A 19,769-nucleotide genomic window follows, 5' to 3' on the forward strand; every position below is an offset into this window, starting at 1 on the left:
CAGAATTTAATTTTAATTAATTTAGATTTTTATTTATTTATTATTTTTTTTTTTGTGTGAATATAATCGTGCTTTGCTCAGAAATAGACTGCCGAGGCCATGACGTAGATCACGAAAGCACCAAAATAGGGGCGCCCGGTAGCAGTTATCGGTGCGGCGGAGGTGTTCGGAGAAGGAGCCGGAGCTCTGCCGGGCGGGGAAGAAGGAGAGACCGCAATGGAGGGTGGATGGGCAATGGCCGGTGGAGAAGGGGCGGAGGTGTTCGGAGAAGGAGCCAGAGCTCTGCCGGGCGGGGAAGAAGGAGGGACTGCAATGGAGGGTGGGTGTGCAGTGGACGAAGGAGAAGGGGCGGAGCCGGAAGTGGCGTGTCCAGTTACGTTGATTGCTAATTTTTGTCCTAATATGCAGTGTTTGGCGTAGGTGGAGGTGTAGTAATGGTCGCCGGTGACATTCAGGGCGATGTTCGCCGGAGTTGAGTTGAAAACTGCGAGGGTTGAAGTGATGTTGCAGGAATCGAACACTTGTTTTGTCACCACAGCAACGTCGTCGGATCCATTGAAGAAGTTGAAAACTGCGAAATGAATTTAATTTCAATGATTGACGAGTTTTTTGGGGGGTTTCTTTACTGAGTGCACACAAGGTGTTTGATAAATTGTGTCAATGAAATCTACACTTACCTAAGGTGTCACCAACAAAGAAAGTTTTGTTATAAGCCCATGATTCATAGTAGAGATCGAGAGGACCCCCTGGAGGGATGAGCCAACCGAGTTTGTCGCCGACGGTGTAATCCCTCGGCCCTCTCGGAGCTGGAGGCGGAGCTGGGGCAGGAGCCGGGCCGGGATATGCAGTGACATTGATGGCCAATCTCTGTCCCAAGATGCAGTGCTTGTCCAAAGTGCCAATGAAATAGTACTCCTCCAGTGAATCCAACGTAAAATTGGCTGGACCAGTGGCTCTGAGGCTGATTGGATCGGTTGTATTGCAGGTTAGAAATGCTTCCTTTGTCACTCTAGCTACATCTTCTTGTCCAGTTGTGAAATTGAACACTGAAAATGTTTCACAAAGATCACTTTAGAATTTCTTATGATCTTTCAATATTGAACTTTTGCTGAAAATCATAAATAAAACGTTCATCTGATAAACAAGATAAGATTGTGAAAACAAACATGAAGAAACAAAGATCAGAGATGATCTAATTTGATTGTCAAAGCCAAGCTTTCTTGTTTTGGATGGTTTTGATTATGCAAACCAGCTTGCTTAGAACAGTTATGAATATGCTAAAGATTCAGAAACAACCACAATTGTCAGTACAAATAAGAAACAAAGATCAGAGATGACTACTTTGATATCCATCTCATTTGGGACGGTTTTAAATGCTTTGAACTGTTCTGGATACTAAAAATCAAGAACTGCCATAACTTTTGACATTGAAAACTATTATGGACTCAAAATCTCAAACAAATGGATTCAAAGTGGATAAAGAGATTGATAAGAGAGTTTGAGCTTACATAAGATATCACCAACTAAGAAGGTGTGGGAGACAGCCCAAGTGGCATAGACAATGGGGCCTCCAAGGGGAACCACCCAGCCCAAGCTGTCTCCGACCACATGGGTGGTCTCTGCGGTTGTGGTCTGTACCAAGGCACAGGATGCCACTATGGCTAGCACAAGCAGGACCAGTGCTCTAGCCATTGTTGTTCTTTATAACTTCTTCCTATCAGCAAATGGAGAAAGATTTCCAAGTCAGAATGAAGCTAATGGCCTGGTGGTTACTGATACTTTTATATAGAAATGGATTGGAGAAGTTGGAGGGCAATGCTTGTTTGTTATGATTATTTAATTGGGTGTGGGGCGATTTAGCTTACTTCGATTTCCATCTCTTTCTCTTCTGGCTAGTTTCAACTTATGATCTAGCTTATCTATGGTTTAAATCTTTTCTTCCAAATGTTGATTCGTTTGCAAGTGTAAATAGTCATATTTTGTTGAAGGATTCATTGCTCTAATTCTTAGTGATTGATGGTTTATGAACGTTATTCAAATATCAATGTAATAGTATCATAAACTGAATCAAATTGCTCAAATTTCATTATGGTTTATATCTCAGTAGAATAACAGGAAGTATTGATTTTGATTTTCCATTGTCTCAAATAACAGAGGATTTTCTAGGGAAGGTGCATTTGTCAAAATATAATGGAAACAAGAGCTACAGTCTGGACAAAGAAGACTTGTTTATAATGCACGTGGCATTTGTAAGTCAAAACAGCATATTACTTATTTTACACATGAGTATTAAATAATGCATTCTCTTGCCATTTCTTTGCCTCAAATGACAAGTTAATAGAATTTTGGACCTTGCCTTGGTCACCATTTTGGTATATTCTATGATTTTGTGATGAATCAGTCTATTGTCCATTGTCTTTATTGCTTGTTGGTTGAGAAGAAGCTTCTACCTTGTCTCTAATTGTATATTCATCATTTTTTTGTTTGTGTCGAACTATTGACATTTTAGACGGTAAATAGTGCCGTCCACCACTTTTGATTATAATATTTTTTTTTATGTCAAATGTTTGAATCATGGACATGTATTTTTAAGATCTTGTTGTTTGATTCTGCAGTCATTTAAAGTGGAAAACTCAAAAAAATAGAAAAAAGAATGATATAGTGTTTGTGATACCCCAAGCTCACTGCTAGCAGATATTCTCCGCTTTGGCCTGTTATATATAGCTGTCAGTCTCACAGTTTTAAAACGCATCTGCTAGGAAAATGTTTCCATATCCTTATAAGAAATGTTTCGTTTTTCTCTCCAACTAATGTGGGATCTTAGTGTTCTTGTAGGTAGACAACTAGACAATAATAAAGACAATTTCTATACTCATATTCGTTAGATGATTGATCTATTGCTATTTAATACTTCACTTGAATCACTAGCATCATATTGATAGGTATCATAGAGAACTCAACACGAACGGTGACTTTTTCGGTCAAAATATTTAGGTTAAACTATAGGATGTGAAAATAGTCGAGATGCAGCCAAACTGCTCTTGTCACTCATTAGGAGTAAATAACTCTAAATGAAAATTAGTTTGAAATCATATTTTTGTTCTTATATATAGGTTTGTATTTAGACTAGGTTGAAATCTAAATACTATTTGTTCTTTTCATAGTGTTTAGGTTGAAATCTAAATTCTATTTGTTCTTTTCATAGTGTTTAGAGTATTAATATGAGGTCTACTATTCATAATGTTTAAACATTTATTTTGTTTTTTTATATTACCACGGGTCAAGCCTAAATTTCTGAACTAATTTTTTTAGTTCAAGCAATATGCATGATGATACATTTAAACCTCTAACCTGTTGGTCGAAGATACATCATTTATGTTAGTTGAACTATGCTCATATTGGATCTTTAAACTAATTGAACTATGCTCAGTGGGTGGATAAAACGTTCATTGTCATCTTAAAAGTTAATAGTTCAATTCCTCACCCACCATTGTTGAACTAAAAATACAATTGTAAAAGAACTCAAGATTAAGAGGTAGGGCTTATGTTTGATACATAAATTTGCTCATCCAAGGCCATAACTTCGTTTATCTTACTAACCATATCATTCCATAGCATAGAAACTTAGAACTGATAGAGGTTTTGCATCTTCATAGACAAGCAACAAAACATACCATCTTTTATTGCGTTAACTTAGTGTAAACTTTCTCGACCCTTTTATACCAATAGCTTATCGACTCTCAAGGAAAACTCGAGGAGTTCCCTCAATCAATGAAATGGTTTCTATTTCCTAGAAAAAAAGATACAAAATCGTTGGACGTATTAAAACTATGAGCCAAACATCATAGGCATATTTTGCTTTATTTGCAACTTCCATGTATACTATGAGTCGTCAATAGCTCCATCTCAAACTCAACCATCTGGAAAATTGGGATACAATTTATAGAAGATGGGTTGGGGAGGAAATGGATAGTTTCATTATACAAGAGGCAAAAGAATAAGCAGAAACTGTACTAAGTATAGCATGAACCAGCACTTTCCATCAGCTACTTCTGGTTTGCCCTCCTAACTCAAGACTGTAAGTTCTCAGATATTCTACATTCCATTTTCATCTCAACAATAGATGTAGTGTCACGGCCGAGAATGTTAATGAGAAAATGTGGTTAGCCAAAAGTCCTCGAGCTCGGAAACTCTGTTCACATAAGCAAGTAAGACGTGTATGAATATCGTTAAAGACGGTGTTTAGTACAAACTAAGATCAAGGTAGGATTAGAATACAATAGCTTTCGACTTCCCTAAGTAACGATATTATCTTAACATAGTTTCAACAAACCTAGCACGTTTCATATGGTGTGATGAATTACATACCTTGAGAGATAAATAAGATGAGTCTGAAGAAGAAGATTTAAGTCCATGAAATCCAACATCATATGATATGCTCCCATCAGCTTTGAAGAGTCCAAAATTCCTCTCAGAAGTCGGCCCCGGTTTCAAATTTTCGTTAAACGTTGCAAAAACGTAGGCCTTCAATACATTCCTTGGCCTGTAGGGAGTTCCTTTCTTCTTAGCAAGCCTCTTCCGTAGGTTGTAATTAAATATCTTAGCATTACTCACCGTTGCTGCAGCCTCATTTTCGTCCCCACGGGAAGCCCAACCAGTCTCGGTAACTATGACTTCCATTTTCCGATATCCAGCGTCTGCTAACGCTGCATATGCAGCGTCGATCTGAGCATCAAGCATGTTGTCATAATGTAGACCAGTTTTGGGATCAATAATACCCTTAGTTGATTCAAAAAGTGCATAGTTGATATCAATATTCTCAGGGTCACTCATATAGGCTAGGAAGGGGTAAGCGTTTAAACAGAAAGGTGAGCCAATCTCTGTAAGAAACTCCAGCAAAGGCCTCATGTACTGAACTACATTTTCTCTAAATATACATGAAGAAGGCGGAAACGAGTTCGAAAAAACAGCCTGAGAATGCGCGGTTGTGATCTGAACAACACCATCTAAGTTAAGGCTCTTTACTGCCTTATAGATATTCTTTGCAGCACCCAAGAGTGCTCCCCACAGCTCAAGGTCACCTCCTCCTAGAACTTCATTACCAATGGCAATCCCACAAATGTGAGTCTCAGGAAGGAATGCCTGTACATTTTCTTTGACCCAGTTCATTGCGTGTTCCTCACTCGCACTCGTTTCTTTCAAGAACCCATTTGGGAGACCAACCTCTAATTCAAGCCCTGTCCCACTAAACGCCTTCAGGACATTGTGATCAGCATCATAAATCCTAACGTTCTTTATTTTTGCTGCTTTGAGAAGTGAAACAACTTCATCAGGTGAAGGAATGTTATCAGCAATCCTTCCATAATTTATTCCATAAGTTCCAGTAAATGCTTGTACTGTCGAGGAGGCTGGAGAAAGACAAGGAGATGTTTTACTACATAAAAACTCAAGCCCACTGCTAACAGATATTGTCTTCTTTAGGCTTTCCCCTCCGAACTTCCCCTCAAAGTTTTAAAACGCGTCTACTAGGGAGAGGTTTCCATACCCTTATAAGGAATGCTTTGTGCTCGTCTCCAATCAATGGGGGACCTCACAATCCACCCTCTTTAGAGGTCCAACGTCCTCGCTGGCACACCGCCCGATGTCTGGCTCTGATACCATTTGTAAAAGCCCAAGTACACTATTAGCAGATATTGTCATCTTTGAGCTTTCCTTCTGGGAAGACGTGTCTACTAGAGAGAGGTTTCCACATCCTTATAAGGAATGTGTCGTTCTCCTCTCCAGCCAATGTGGGATCTCACAATCCACCCCCCTCGGGGGCCCAGCGTCCTCGTTGGCACATCACCCGATGTCTAGCTCTGATACCATTTGTAACAGCCTTAGCCCACCACTAGCAAATATTGTCCTTTTTGGGCTTTCCCTTCCGGGCTTCCTCTCAAGGTTTTAAAATAAGTCTACTAGGAAGAGGTTTCCACACTCTTGTAAGAAATGCTTCATTCTCCTCTCCAACCAGCCTGGAATCTCACATACTACAACTTCCCCAAGTGGACGACTTAACAAGAAACAGCAAGAGTTTTAAAAACATACATCAAAATTTACTCTCAGTTCTCAACAAAAATCTTCAAGAATGACTGAAAGAAGCACGAAATAGAACTTAAAGAAACAATCAAAACTAACCCAGAAGAAAACTCCATCAAATAAAAGAAATGATGCAGGCACAAAGTCCACAACAGTCTGAAAACTTGCAAGCCAGAAGCATAAGATAAAGAATTCTGGTTGTCACTGCCCAGAATCATGAACTGACCTTACTGACTAAATCAAGCAAAAAGAAGAGGAAAATCCATGAAAACTTCTGAATATAAGTCAAATGGAAGCAATCTTTGGACCCAAAATCCAAAACCAAAAACTCAGAGCCATCTGATTACTAAACATGAAGAACTAGAAGACAGAAAGAGAAAAAGTTACAGTACCAATGGCAGAGAAGACGATCCAGAAACCAGGAAGCGATTGAACACAGAGCCAGAAGCATTTTCTGGCCATTGATCGAAGAGAATCGCCAAGAGATATGGAACTGGGAATTTGATCGGACGGCTTAAAAACCAGGCAGAACCAGCAGATTTCTTTCAAAACGTCCCACAGTTTCTGCTAACCATTCCAATGAAATGGAATGAGGAGGAAGAAGACGACCCAACAGAATTAGCACATATAGACGAAGACCCTTTTCTCTGATTTGTCCAAAACCTTATGGAAACTGTTTGGCAGAGGAGAATGTTTATGAGAGAGAAAGAGAGAGTGAGGATGTCGTTTTCTTGGTGAGTAATAATAAGGGGTTTTGATTGGAGGGTTCTTGTCTGTTACAAAATTCAGTCCAAATTTCATTCTTCTAAAATCCTAACGACAAATCCATAGATCACCCATTTGGTTTTGATCCATAAACAAAAAAATTCATTCGGTACAATTTGATGAGTTTTTTTCTTTTCTTCGTTGAGTTCAACATAAGATGGAAAATTCGAACTTTAGATGTATTGATCTGTGCCCAGAATTTGGATCAGGATTCAAAATCTGGATTCAACACTTGATGGCCCCGACATTCTCGTGCATCTCTTGTAACATGATCACATTACTTACTTCTCGTTTCAAGCCACTGAAAAGGAAGGTGTACATTATCAGTATAGGTAGTGACTTTCAGTTGTTTAAGTCTTTCTTAATCATCCTATTCTCAAGATCGCTCTCATTTGGATGTAGTTTTTGTTTTTTTGTTCATTCATGTGCTAGACCTTTTAGTTGAGAATACACACTTTATACCAGTCGAGCTATATTTACTTTGACAGTTATTTATCTATTTACCACACGAGCATATTCGTTTTCGAACATAGGCTTTATAAATGTGTTTTCTTTACACGAGTCGAATTGTATCAATAATTTGCTAATGTAGGTGTGAATGCTTGGACGAGTTTGAAAAAGCTATAAATACTTTAAAATAAAAGGAAACGGAAGATGGATCAATTGGGAAACATTTTTCTAATTAAAAACAATTTTATAATTGCTAAAAAGCTTTTTATTTTTTATTTTTTATTATTATTCTAAATATAATTAAAACTTTAATTCCATTGAAGATAATATAAAGTGAAGTTTATCATGATTCAAAAAGCTTGTTTCACCTCAAGAAAGCTCTAAGATAATATGAAAGCAAATTAAATGTACCTAGTATATCATCAATTAAGAGGTCAAACGTTCGGGCATCTTACAACTCGTTTTCCATTTCAACTACTCTCTTTGTATGCAATATTGCGGGTCAATATATTGAAATACCGGGTACTCAACTATCATTAGAAATTTTCGTAGCGGTGGAGTATTCACCGTAGAGACCGTAGAGTATATACGAGTTCATTCCAATAGAAAAATCAAATTCAATGAAGATTTGGTTCATACCACACGCACACATCATGACCATCCTGCTTTTATTTATGTTATATAGACCTGTATTTAGTTATTGTGTGAGATCTTACCTCGGTTGGAGACGGGAACGAAACATATCTTATTAGGGTGTGGAAACCTTTTCCTAACAGACGCGTTGGAAAACCGTGAAGCTGACGGCTATATATAATGGGCTAAAACAGACAATATCTGTTAGCGGTGAACTTGAGCCATTACATACAGAGAGTGAGGATATTATACATAATGTCACTCCTCCACCCAAAAGTTTACTTTACGTTCAAAATGATCAATATGTAGAATCGGAACAAGTGATTGCTGAGGTTTGCACGGAAAAGTACGCTCGATCATCGAAATAATTCCATAAAATATTATACCCTCATCGAGTTGAATCGTTCACTAGCTTTCTTTCGAATTTATGCACCATATAAAATGGTCTAAAAGGCATTAGAAAGTGTCAAAAATTGCACCACCTGACTGTAAAGGTTTGAAATGAGAGGTGGCATTGAAGCAGTTAGATCAGCTCTGCATCAAAAAAACAAAAGCACCAACCAAAAGAAGAACCTTTTATTTGAGCTGCCAACAACAATGGTGCACTTACTTAAAAGGGAATCTCTCTCCTTTTTCTTACACTTTTTCTACCGACTAAAGTTGATAGGAAGATGTTTCCACACCCTTATAAGAAATGTTTCGTTTCCCTCTTCATCTGATATGAGATCTCACAATCTACCCTTCTTGGGCGCCTAGTGTCTTGCTGACACATTGTCCGGTGTCGGGCTCTGATATCATTTGTAACAACTCAAACCCACCGCTTGCAGATATTGCCCTCTTTGGACTTTCCATTTCAGACTTCTCCTCAAGGTTCTAAAACGCATCTGTTATTGATATAATAATTCTAGCTAGTCGAATTTAAGAACCCTTATAAACACTTTGGATATGCAAACTCTTAGTTCATGCTAAAACCCTATATCAATTTGATTTCATGCTAAAGCTACTCACGTTGGTTTAACTCATGACTTTGTTATTTGGAATCACCAAAGATGACCTCATTCGGTGAGACTATGATCGCACTCGTGATAACTTTTATAGAGTTATGCTTGAATTTGATCGAAAACGAGTTACTTTTATAGAAGATATGTTAAATTTTGATCAAGAAAGAAATTGGTTGATGAGTAGTCAATAAATGAGCTCATGTCCAACTCAAATGGTCATCTTTTTCCTTCCAACAAGTGGGTTTTCTTTGGTGCTACCAACTAGGAAGGAACTATACAAGCATATACTTTACCTTTCTTTAAAAGTTCGAGAATTTTAATTAAGCAAATGTGAGGTTGTATCGTAGAATCTATAAAGTGTCGTCTTTCACTTTCAAAAATTTCTATACGGGAACATAAAAGTTACGATTCGAAAGATGCATATTCATAGGACATAACAAAAAATAAAGTCAAGACATAATAGGATATATAAATTCTCGAAGTAGATGAAAAGAAGCTCATGATGTGTATGTGTTTAAATTGAAGTAGGTTTTGTTTTAGTAATCGTTAAGGTTAAATTTACAGACATCAAAGTAAGAGATAGTGTATTCGAACCCTTGTAATGTCGTTTCACCTTAAACTACAACAATAAAGAACCAAAGTGAAGAAGTGAAAGATACCTAACGAACCTTACAAAAAAGAATAAAAGAACTTTAAAACGAGCCTATACAAAGAAACCCTGCAAAAATGGGTTCGAGAATAAACACTACACTACCCTAGCTCCAAAGGGCATCCAACTTCAACCTTTCAAAAACGATTATCCTATTTCTTTTAAGAGTTATATGTTCTAACAAAAACGAGAAGAAACACCATATTAAGGATAGTTTCTTCCTCACCTTACAATTAGGGGAGTTTGTGGATTGAGTTGGGTTGGATTGATACATTCTTTAGACTCAATCTAATTGTTCGGGTTGTAATTTTTTTACCCATACAACTCTTATTAAATAATGAACCCAACGTAACCTACCTATAAACTTTTGGATTGGATTTTTTCGAGTTGTTTGGATCATTTATTTAAGTTTTATTTTAATAAAAGTAAGATGTTAGTTCGTAAAACATCTATTTATTTATTTTCAAATATTTAATTAAAAGTTGTAACTCAATTTTGAAAAATTACCTTCCAAATAGTTAAATTATTTTAAAGAGCCGTGGAAGAATAAATAATAATAATAAAAAAATATGAAATTAAACTATGCATACATATATGTACCTTTTAAATAAATTAAAAAATTTGAATCAATTTGATCCAACCAATATAATTTAAACCCAACTCAACTCAAATAAGTTTAAAGTCCAACACAAATCGTATGGATTGGGTTGACCAGTTGATCGAATTTTTTTGGATTATCGAGATTTTTGAACACCCCTGATTTTTCTAACCCAACTCAACCGTATGTATACCCGTAATGGAGGATTTATGTTCAAAGTGAACAATATCAAACTACTTTGATATAAAGAGATGTATGGAGCTAGTTTTCATTGTGTTACAAGACAATATCTACTTACCAGTAGGTCTGGGCGGTTAAAATGGTATCAAATATGGGAGGTGAGTGCCATCAGACGCTGAGCCTCCAAAAGGGTGAATTGTGAGATCCACACCGGTTAGAGAAGGAAATGAAAGGGGATGGATTGTGAGATCCACACATGTTAGAGAAGGGAATGAAACATTATAATAAGAGTGTCAAAAACCTCTCCCGATGTGAAGAAAAGCCCGGGAACAAAAGCCAATATCTGCTAGGAATACATGCCCAAATTAGAAACAAAATCCCAAAAAAATTCCACTTTGAAAATTGTTGTGTTAGATGACATAAAGAATAGATGAACCCAAAGCCCTTGGGAGGAAAATGGATGGACAAGATGACAGAATCCACCAATCTTATCCCCAAAAATTCCAAGCACCCAATGCCTCTGATTTTGCCCAGGAAAAAAGTCCCAAGAGAATAACGCAAAAGAGGAGAAACAAACACACACAGAGATGGCAACATCCTTCCTATCAACAGCGAACACGTTCCATTCTTCCACACCTTCTTCTTCTTCTTCCTCCTCTTCTTCACCTCCATTGTTGAGATCAAGATTTTCTTGCCTTAATTGCCGTAATAACGCTAGAAGACTGGTAATCTGCAAGGGAAATAACGACCCACCATCGCAAATCCCAACTTTAACCAAGAGAAGCCTCTCAATCTGCTTCATTTCCGGTTTCATTTTCCCTCTGGTGGGTCAAGGATTCTCCGATGCAAATGCTGCGATTCTTGAAGCCGATGATGATGAAGAGCTTCTGGAAAAGGTGAAGAAGGATAGAAAGAAGAGGCTGGAAAGACAAGGGGTTATCAGCTCCGCCAATAAAGAAAAAGGTTTTGTATGCACTCTATGTGTTTGTGTTTAGTTCTCTGTGAAACTTCCAACTTCAGAATTTGATCCCATTACTCAATACTTTGACTGATTGGTTGTGTTTGTATACTAGAGTTCTTAAGCCAAGTATATGTTTGTAATGTGGGGTTCCTTATGTCCTGGCTGTAGGTTTGCTAATCCTATGGGATACATAAATCCAAGTTCTTCAAGATATGTAGTTACTTTTGCAAACTACAAACCCACAAGTCAAAACTCACCCATATAAATTTAGGTTTCCATAACTCAATCCTTCTTAGAATAATCCATGTAACGGTTGAAGCCCGCCGCTAGTAGATATTGTCCTTTTTGAGCTTTTCCGTCTAGGCTTCCACTTGAGGTTTTTAAAGTGTGTCTGCTATGGAGATGTTTTCACACCTTTATAAAGAATGCTTCGTTTTCCTCCCCAACCGATGTGGGATCTCGCAATCCACTTCCTTCAGGGCCCAACGTCCTTGTTGGCACACCGCCTCGTGGACACACCCCTTTGGGGCTCAGCCTCCTCATTGGCACATCGCCCGGTGTCTGGTTTTGATACCATTTGTAACGGTCCAAGCCCACGACTAGAAGATATTGTCCTCTTTGGGCTTCTCCTCAAAGTTTTTAAAACGCGTTTGGTAGGGAGAGGTTTTCACACCCTTACAAAGAATGCTTCGTTCTCCTCCCCAACCAATGTGGGATCTCACAATCCACCCCCCTTCTGGGCTTAGCATCCTTGTTAGCACATCGCCTCGTGTCCACCCTCCTTCGGGGCTCAATCTCCTCGCTGGCACATCATCCGATGTCTAGCTCTGATACCATTTGTAACGACCCAAGCCCACCGCTAGCAGATATTGTCCGCTTTGGGCTTTCCCTTCCGGGCTTCCCCTCAAGATTTTTAAAACACGTCTTAGGGAGAAGTTTCCACACCCTTATAAAGAATGCTTCATTCTCCTCCCCAACCGACGTGGCATCTCACGATCCAAATGCAGGCTATAAAGCTTTTCAACCTCATTTGAAGCAAAGCTATACTTAATAAAACAGAGAGTCTGGTCTAGGTTTTTGAAATCATGAGGCTTAATTCTTCATGGGAGTGGATCATAGAGTTTATCATAAGCTAGCAGAGTTGAGCTATGAGAAAGGGCCTCTACAACAAAAGCTGAAACCTTGCCATAATCATTCGGAATTTTGCAGGATACCTCCAGGAAGTTGTGTACAAGCTGAGCAAAGTTGGTCAAGCCATTGATAACAATGACTTCTCAACAGCAAGTTCAGTTCTTGGGGGTAGTAATGATGCAGATTGGGTTCGGAATGCCAACTTAGCCTTCAACAAGGTTAGCAAAATAGATTGAACATTTCATGAGAAGTGAAATGATTCTTCGAGGAATTTCTAACTTTTTTGTGTAATTTCTTGAGCAGCTGAGCTCAAGTCCTGAAGAGAAATCTGAAGTGGACGCATTCAACTCCTCTCTAGCTTCATTAATCTCATCAGGTGGTTAAAACAGGGTAAAACTACTAAGAACTGAAAGGCTTAACCCTCCACAGAGTTCTAAACAATATAACATTTTTGCATTGCAGTGACTCAGAATGATGTCCAATCCTCTAAAACTGCCTTTGTAGCGTCGGCCAGTGCACTTGAGAAATGGACCGCCTTGGCTGGGCTTGTTGGACAGCTGAAGGGGCTTTGAGTGGAAAACAACCATCTCTACTGATCTCATCACTTGAGAAATGGACCGCCTTGGCTGGGCTTCTTGGACAGCTGAAGGGGCTTTGAGTGGAAAACAACCATCTCTACTGATCTCATTTCTACTGTATTTTTAGTCTCCTCACCTCCTAAATCATTGCAGTTTAAGGTCAAGAAGCTGATTTTTCTTGTCATCTTCTTACTGAGTTTCTGGTGTCAATGTTACTGAACTTCGAATGGATAGATTCCATTGTTTAGTATGAATGTTATTGTTGGTTTATCCAAGAAAACCTACACATCTGTTTATGAACAAAGCAAGATATTAGTTCAGTTAGGATTACCTAAAACACTGCAGAACTTTGGATCATTAAAATGGTGGTTGACAAGAATCGGGAGTTCAAGAACATCCTACAGATTTTTTTTTTTTTTCTAGTTGTTCATGGAGCTCTTTTTTCTAGTTGTTCATGGAGCTCTTGATGGTATGAATCCTCTTGGATTGTTAGGTAATTTCACCATTCTAGTAACAACGGATGGTATGGATTTGGAGTTTTTTGAATTTGGACTGTTACAAATGGTATCAGAACCAGACATCAGGCGATGTGGATGTTGGATTCCACAAGGGAGGTGGATTGTGAGCTCTTACATCGGTTAGAGAGGGAAACAAAACATTCATTATGTGTAGAAACCTCTCCTTAACAGATGCATTTTAAAACCGTGAGGCTGACGAGCTAAAGCGGATAATATCTGCTAACAGTGAGATTAGGCTGTTACAAATAGTATTAGAGGTAACACTGAGTGATGTGCCAGCGAGGACACTGAGCCTACAAGGAGGTGGATTGTGAGATTCTACATTAGTTGGAGAGGAGAACAAAACATTCTTTATGTGTAGAAACCTCTCCCTAACAAACACGTTTTAAAATTGTGAGGCTGACGACGATACATAACGGCTGACGAGCTAAAGGAGATTTAAAAATGAATGGATATACAAGGCATACAAAAAGACAACCTACCAAACAGTTAAAGGGGCTCCAAAAGGATCAAACGGAAGGATCCTTACAACTTTAGTACAACTAAACCATATGAATCAAACAAGGATTCAACTAAATCAGTATGGATAGAACTCTACCTTACAAAGGTTTACAAATACAAGATCATAGTACAAGCATATTACACTTAAATGTTACAGAGGTCATTACAAGCTACAATCTTATTCAGTACAAATGAACAACAAGCGATGGAACATAATAACCCTAATCTACTGCTTGTATGGATGGATGGATGTTTCTGTCAATAATTAGATTACTACAATTAACCACATCCGAATTACAGACCTACCCAGCAATCTGAATCTGTTGGAAAGACAAATGAAGAAGCCATAACCAGAAACGTGATATCATCTTCAAGGCTTTACCTCACCAGCATCATTCCTGTGGCTGCCATTTTCAGTGGCTTCTATGCTCTTGTTTGTCTCAGTATGTTTCTCATTCTTCTCTTCAGTTGCAGCTGCTTTGTCCTTGATTTCTCCTTCTAGTTCAATATCCTGTTCATAAGGTTTTTGATTCTCTTGTTCCTTTTCTTGTCTATCAGATAGAAGGGTGTCAGGTTTGACAGTTTCACCCAAATTACTATCATTCTTCTCCTCAACTTGTGGTTGCTCGATCTGTTCGTCATGCTTTGCTCCTTCCAGATTCTCATTGAGGTTTAGTTTCGAGCTTTCGGGTTCCTTCTCATTGAGGTTTCTTTCCAATTTTTCTTGTTCGGATTCACTAGTTATCTTATGTTCTTGTTTTTCAGCATCATTATCTGCATTCAACTGGTCATCAGGTTTCGGTGGCTCTGCTTCGGCAGCTTCATCTTTCGTTTCCTTCTCGTCTTGATTTTCCTTCTTATCAGCATCCTTTATATCAGCATCATTATCTGCATTCAACTGGTCGTCGGGCTTTGGTGGATCTGCTTCGGCAGCTTCATCTTTCGTTTCATTCTTATCATCATCCTTTACCTCAGCATCAGCTATGCTCTCATCTTTTCCAGCATCTTGGTTGTCGACTTCTTTCTTCTCCTCCAGAACTTCTGCTGGTTCAGTTTCTATTTCTTTAAGACCTTTCTTGGACACCGAAGTTCTTTTTCTCTTTGGGTGCTCACTCTCCATTGGTGAAATCACTTTAGCCTTTTCACTTATCCTTGCTGACCTCCTCGGCGTCTCACCCGTGCCCCAATCAAATTCAGCTGATGCTGGGCCACCAGGGTGTGACTTCAGGTACTGATCCAACTTTCTTTTGTTGCTGAACTCCTCGCCTGTCGGAGTTATGAAGATGACCTCATATTTCTTAGGGGAATTACCTTGCTTAGGGAAGAACTGCCAAATATTCATACCGTTCAATCAGTTGCAACCAATAAACCAGCAACCCATACATACATACACACATATATGTTGTTATCAATATAAGATATTAGATGTTAAATAATTGTGTAAATATAATGGTTAAGGTGGACCTCATAGGTAGGTTAGTAGTTGATAATATAGATTTATAAGTTCTCCATTGAAAATTTGAGTGAAGGACAGTTAAAAGGTTCACACCCTTAACCTTAGAAGGAATGTTTCGTTCTCCTCTCCAACCAACATGGATTTCAGAATCCACCTCCATTGGGAGCCCAGCGTCCTCACTGGCACACTACTCGATGTCTGCCTCTGATACCATTTATAACATTCCAAGCCCACAGCTAGTAGATATTGTCCGCTTTGGCCTGTTACGCACCACCGTTAGCCTCACGGTTTTAAAACGCGTCTGTTAGAGAGAGGTTTCCACACCCTTGTAAGGAATGCTTCGTTCTCCTCCCCAACTGAGGTGGGATCTCACAAAGAACTTGTATTGGATTTTAGTATATCTTGCAGATAGCTTCTTGAAGTTGGAGATGTAGATAAGGGCATAAGGATATAGATAAGGGTAAGGGAAGGAAATCACCACATTTATAATATGTTGAAGAGCAAAGACTAGCACCATGCTTTTGTTCACACCCTGGACCAAGACTCTTGTTCCTATGCCTAATTGGTAGCCCATTGTGAAGAAAGATCCAACACTAAAGGTGTTCTCTCTCGGATTAGCTTCTGGCACGAGTTACCTTTCATCGGACCAAAACAGATTTATAGCTACAACCAACCTTTGGTGATTAAACCCATTTCGGATTCCGCATAGGCATTCTTGACACCATATCAAGCAACTGCATCACCTTCCACACATAACTCTTACCTTTCCAAGTTCCAACTTCTTCTTCGTCAAGTCATTCGACAAGTATCATTCAACTCAAAGTAACCAACCGTCATGATCTATTATATTAAATATGCATTCCACCAACTCATGAATTCAAGCTTTTCGTATTGATCCCATTTGACTCTCTCGGACTATTCCAATTGACCCATCATTCATCCTAGGAAATTATACCCCCATCGGCTCTCGGTGGGTGTTTCTCTTTCCATCGGTGCTCGAGCATTCCTCTTTTTTTTTCCCTTAAAAAGAGTTCCCATAATCTCTATACTTCACTGATCATGAAATTTCCTTTAAACCCGCATCATCTCTAGCTCTGGTGATTTCGGCCCTCGGTTCACCATTTTCTCCATTGCATCTAGTCAAGATTTCAGGTTTGAATTTGATTTCAATTTTGAACTAGTCTGGAACCATCATGATAAAGGCATTTATTGTTTCTAGAAGAAAATGTAAGGTAAGAGTACAAAAGAGAAGGCTGGTCCAAAGATCGTTGACCCTACCTCCTACCACAACTCTCCATGTAGTAACACACTCAAACTGGCCACCATCTATAACATACTTCCAAATCCTGCTGCTGAAATTCACTCCCGTCACCTTGCCAATGCCTTCCTCTTTTTTCCACAAGTGTTAAAAGTCTTTCCAGAAGTACGAAACTTAATTGATCACATAGATAATTTTTTCCACAAGCCTCTAGCAGATATTGTTCGCTAAGCCCGTTGCCTATCGCCGTCAAACTCATGATTTTAAAACATGTTTGTTAGGGAAAGATTTTTCCACACTCTTATAAGAAATGCTTTGCTCTCTTTTTTAACCGATGTGGGATCTCACAATCCACCCCCCTTGGGGGCCCAGCGTCCTCGCTGGCACATCGCTGGGTGTCTGGCTCTGATACCATTTGTAATAGCCCAAGTCCATCGCTAGCAGATATTATCCACTATGGCCCGTTACGTATTGTCGTCAGCCTCACGATTTTAAAACGCATATGTTAGGGAGAGGTTTCCACACCCTTATAAGAAATGTTTCGTTCTCCTCACCAACCGATGCGGGATCTCACAGTTATTTGGATGATACTGATCAAAATGACAGGAAATTATCTATACGGACTATCAGAAAATATAGAGTTCTAACTACTTGATAAAGCAATGGAATCTGGTTTAGTCACCGATGCTACACAACAAATGTACCAACTAACAAAACTAATTAGTGAGCAATAAATGAAATGTATCAGGGGCTTATCACATCCAACCAAAGTGTTGAACATTCCACACCTCCCTGATAAATTTGCCATATTAATGTTCAAACTTCCTTCCTCAAAGCAAACATCCTCCTAAAATCTCACGCTTTCCCTTTTTCTCGTCTTTAATCCATAATCCCTCTCAAATACTACTTCCTTCCATAATAGAAACCAACATCTGGAGCTGCCCAAAAGAGAAGCAATTTCATCTATAGGACAAACAATTAAGTTTGGTAATAACAAGAAAAGAGATGTACAGAAACAACTATAGACATCCAACATCTCAATATTATACTCAGACATTCCCTTGAACATATCCAATTTATTCCAATTCTAAAAATAAAATCCAACTTCAAATCTACACGTACAAGTCAATACGCAACCCCCAATAGGCTATATATGTAGCATCCGAGATAATTAATCCACTTCTTACTCAAATCATGTGTAAAATTGCTGTGAGAGTTTTGGCTTACATTCTATCTTAGGAACTCTTTGACCTATTCGGTAATCTCCAGATCTACGCTTATTTTCAACTCTCCTAAACATTTTGTCGCTTACTACGCCCTCCCTCGTCTCTGGGTGCCTAGGTATCCACTGTAAGCCTTTCTTCGTTTGAACCTCGCCCTTAACTTTAAGGCTATGTCATCCTAAAGTGCTGCTAAATGGAAGGATCTTATGGAAGGGTAGTCAGTTAGATCACTAATAGTCAACTGAAGAGAGAATTTAAATTTTCCGGGGTGGGAATCCTATCAAATGGATTTGTGGCTGGTATTCGATCCACAATATCAGCAACTGATTAGATTCGAAATATGCACACATAAATATACACTTGTGGGGCGGGGGGAATCCATAAAAATTAGAAAAAGAAATTATCAATATGATCCCACCCCTCAGATGCTTAAGCAGTGGCAGCCCTGATACTCACCAGATAATGCAAAGAACTTTACAAAGCATTTTCGTTGAAGGGAACGAAAACTAGTCCAGGACTCAGGTATACAAGCACAACGAAATCACGATATCCAAAATTCAAAAAACGAAGTAAAATGAACACCAGAGACCAACAGTTTGCAAATAATTCTCCAAAAGGGGAATTAAGCAAGAAATTTGATAATTCAACCGTCCAAAAAAGCCCTAGCTACGAAATGAGTGAACTACCACCAAAGAAACCCTAAAATCAGGGGACAACAGAATCCCAGTCGATAATTCGTAATTCAGAGCAAAATTAAGTAACAAAAACAGATTGAAACAAGAATTGAAGCTCCAGAAAAAGGAATCGGTTACCTTTTTCTTCCAGCCAGGAGGAGCAGGGAGTTCGACGGACACGACCTCCTCATTCACAGTGTCTTTCTCCACTGATGCCGCCATTTTTCACCTACAGAGATGGAGCAATGATGAAGAATTTCACTAAAAATAGATCAGAACAAGAAATTACTGAAAGAAAAAGGAAGAAAAAAGGTTAGAGAGGAGAGTGGCTTACCTGGGTTTCTGGGTTCTTTCTCAGCTTCTGTTGAACATAACACAAACAGCCGAAGGAAATAGATTTACGGCTAATAGTTTGTCAATGCTTCTTTCTCTCTCTCTCTCTCTCTCTCTCTCTTCTTTCTCTCTCCTCTGTGAGAGAGAAATTCCAGAATCTCCTGTTGAGCACTTGGAAACATGACGGTGCGCTCTGGATCTGACACCTGTCCAATCCCTTGCTTCTTAAATACTTGGCAACTTGTCTCATTTTTTTATTTATTATTAAAAACCAGATTACGGTCAACTTAATTGGAGTTAAATAAATTCTCAATTTATATAATATTTAAAACTTTTAAATTTATGTCTTAATAAATTTTTAAATTTGTTATAATAATTTTTAAAACCATCTAATAAATTATAAATATATTTCAAATATTTTTAATATATATATATATATATATAAATATTTACTATATATAAAATTGTTGATTTTTAATTATATAAGAGGGTCCGTAACAAAATGTGAGAGGTTTCCCAGAACGGTGTGGAATCATTTCATGTTAATTGGAGAATAGAACGGAATATTATTTATAAGCGTGTGGAACCATCCTCCTAACAGACATGTTTTAAAATTGTGAGGCTGACAACACTACACAATGACTAGAGGAGACAATATTTACTAGCGGTAAGCTTAGACTGTTACACTGGACCGAATGTTTTTTAATTAAAAAAATTAATAATTGATGTTTGGTTCTATACTATTAAATTTTTTTTTTTTTTTTTTTTTTTTTTTTTTTTTT

General features: G+C 38.4%; 4 protein-coding genes across 7 annotated transcripts; 1 reads left to right on the forward strand and 3 right to left on the reverse strand.

Moving 5' to 3' along the window:
* Positions 1–77: 77 nt before the first annotated feature.
* LOC111804840 (early nodulin-20-like) lies at positions 78–1,692 on the reverse strand. The gene is made up of 3 exons (XM_023689637.1): positions 1,509–1,692; positions 678–1,046; positions 78–571 (listed from the first exon to the last, which is right to left on the reverse strand). Exons 1-3 carry the CDS (start codon positions 1,690–1,692, stop codon positions 78–80), a joined length of 1,047 nt encoding a protein of 348 aa, XP_023545405.1.
* Positions 1,693–3,820: 2,128 nt separating this feature from the next.
* On the reverse strand, positions 3,821–6,807 carry LOC111805153 (glucan endo-1,3-beta-glucosidase 11-like). Of its 2 annotated transcripts, none has more exons than XM_023690070.1 (3): positions 6,471–6,807; positions 4,369–5,303; positions 3,821–4,192 (listed from the first exon to the last, which is right to left on the reverse strand). In XM_023690070.1, the coding sequence occupies exons 1-3, from the start codon at positions 6,538–6,540 to the stop codon at positions 4,109–4,111; spliced, it is 1,089 nt and encodes a 362-aa protein (XP_023545838.1). In that variant the 5' UTR covers positions 6,541–6,807; the 3' UTR covers positions 3,821–4,108. The 2 variants fall into 2 exon arrangements, with proteins under 2 accessions (XP_023545838.1, XP_023545837.1); XM_023690069.1 differs by having other exon boundaries at positions 4,369–5,408.
* A 4,033-nt stretch (positions 6,808–10,840) lies between these two features.
* LOC111805161 (thylakoid lumenal 16.5 kDa protein, chloroplastic) lies at positions 10,841–13,325 on the forward strand. 3 transcript variants are annotated; one of them, XM_023690086.1, is made up of 5 exons: positions 10,841–11,317; positions 12,525–12,664; positions 12,750–12,822; positions 12,909–13,009; positions 13,096–13,325. In XM_023690086.1, exons 1-5 carry the CDS (start codon positions 10,942–10,944, stop codon positions 13,102–13,104), a joined length of 699 nt encoding a protein of 232 aa, XP_023545854.1. In that variant the 5' UTR covers positions 10,841–10,941; the 3' UTR covers positions 13,105–13,325. The 3 variants fall into 3 exon arrangements, with proteins under 3 accessions (XP_023545854.1, XP_023545852.1, XP_023545851.1); XM_023690084.1 differs by having other exon boundaries at positions 10,842–11,317; positions 12,909–13,030; positions 13,117–13,325; XM_023690083.1 differs by having other exon boundaries at positions 10,842–11,317; positions 12,909–13,325.
* A 769-nt stretch (positions 13,326–14,094) lies between these two features.
* LOC111805162 (methyl-CpG-binding domain-containing protein 11-like) lies at positions 14,095–19,132 on the reverse strand. The gene is made up of 3 exons (XM_023690087.1): positions 18,989–19,132; positions 18,793–18,883; positions 14,095–15,370 (listed from the first exon to the last, which is right to left on the reverse strand). Exons 2-3 carry the CDS (start codon positions 18,874–18,876, stop codon positions 14,414–14,416), a joined length of 1,041 nt encoding a protein of 346 aa, XP_023545855.1. The 5' UTR covers positions 18,877–18,883; positions 18,989–19,132; the 3' UTR covers positions 14,095–14,413.
* Between the last annotated feature and the right edge of the window lie 637 nt (positions 19,133–19,769).

This window comes from Cucurbita pepo, chromosome LG11, assembly GCF_002806865.2.
Source record: "Cucurbita pepo subsp. pepo cultivar mu-cu-16 chromosome LG11, ASM280686v2, whole genome shotgun sequence".
In the NCBI taxonomy this organism is placed as follows: Eukaryota; Viridiplantae; Streptophyta; class Magnoliopsida; order Cucurbitales; family Cucurbitaceae; genus Cucurbita; species Cucurbita pepo.

Coding starts and splice junctions, on each gene's coding strand:
- LOC111804840 (XM_023689637.1), bottom strand. CDS start 1,692: ATGGCTAGAGCACTGGTCCTGCTTGTGCTAGCCATAGTGGCATCCTGT. Junction 1,047..1,508: donor CTTAGTTGGTGATATCTTAT/GTAAGCTCAAAC, acceptor AAACATTTTCAG/TGTTCAATTTCACAACTGGA. Junction 572..677: donor CTTTGTTGGTGACACCTTAG/GTAAGTGTAGAT, acceptor TTCATTTCGCAG/TTTTCAACTTCTTCAATGGA.
- LOC111805162 (XM_023690087.1), bottom strand. CDS start 18,876: ATGGCGGCATCAGTGGAGAAAGACACTGTGAATGAGGAGGTCGTGTCC. Junction 15,371..18,792: donor CTCCTGGCTGGAAGAAAAAG/GTAACCGATTCC, acceptor AATATTTGGCAG/TTCTTCCCTAAGCAAGGTAA.
- LOC111805161 (XM_023690086.1), top strand. CDS start 10,942: ATGGCAACATCCTTCCTATCAACAGCGAACACGTTCCATTCTTCCACA. Junction 11,318..12,524: donor CTCCGCCAATAAAGAAAAAG/GTTTTGTATGCA, acceptor GGAATTTTGCAG/GATACCTCCAGGAAGTTGTG. Junction 12,665..12,749: donor CCAACTTAGCCTTCAACAAG/GTTAGCAAAATA, acceptor TTTCTTGAGCAG/CTGAGCTCAAGTCCTGAAGA.
- LOC111805153 (XM_023690069.1), bottom strand. CDS start 6,540: ATGGCCAGAAAATGCTTCTGGCTCTGTGTTCAATCGCTTCCTGGTTTC. Junction 5,409..6,470: donor GATCGTCTTCTCTGCCATTG/GTACTGTAACTT, acceptor GTCTTTCTCCAG/CCTCCTCGACAGTACAAGCA. Junction 4,193..4,368: donor CATCTTATTTATCTCTCAAG/GTATGTAATTCA, acceptor TTATGTGAACAG/AGTTTCCGAGCTCGAGGACT.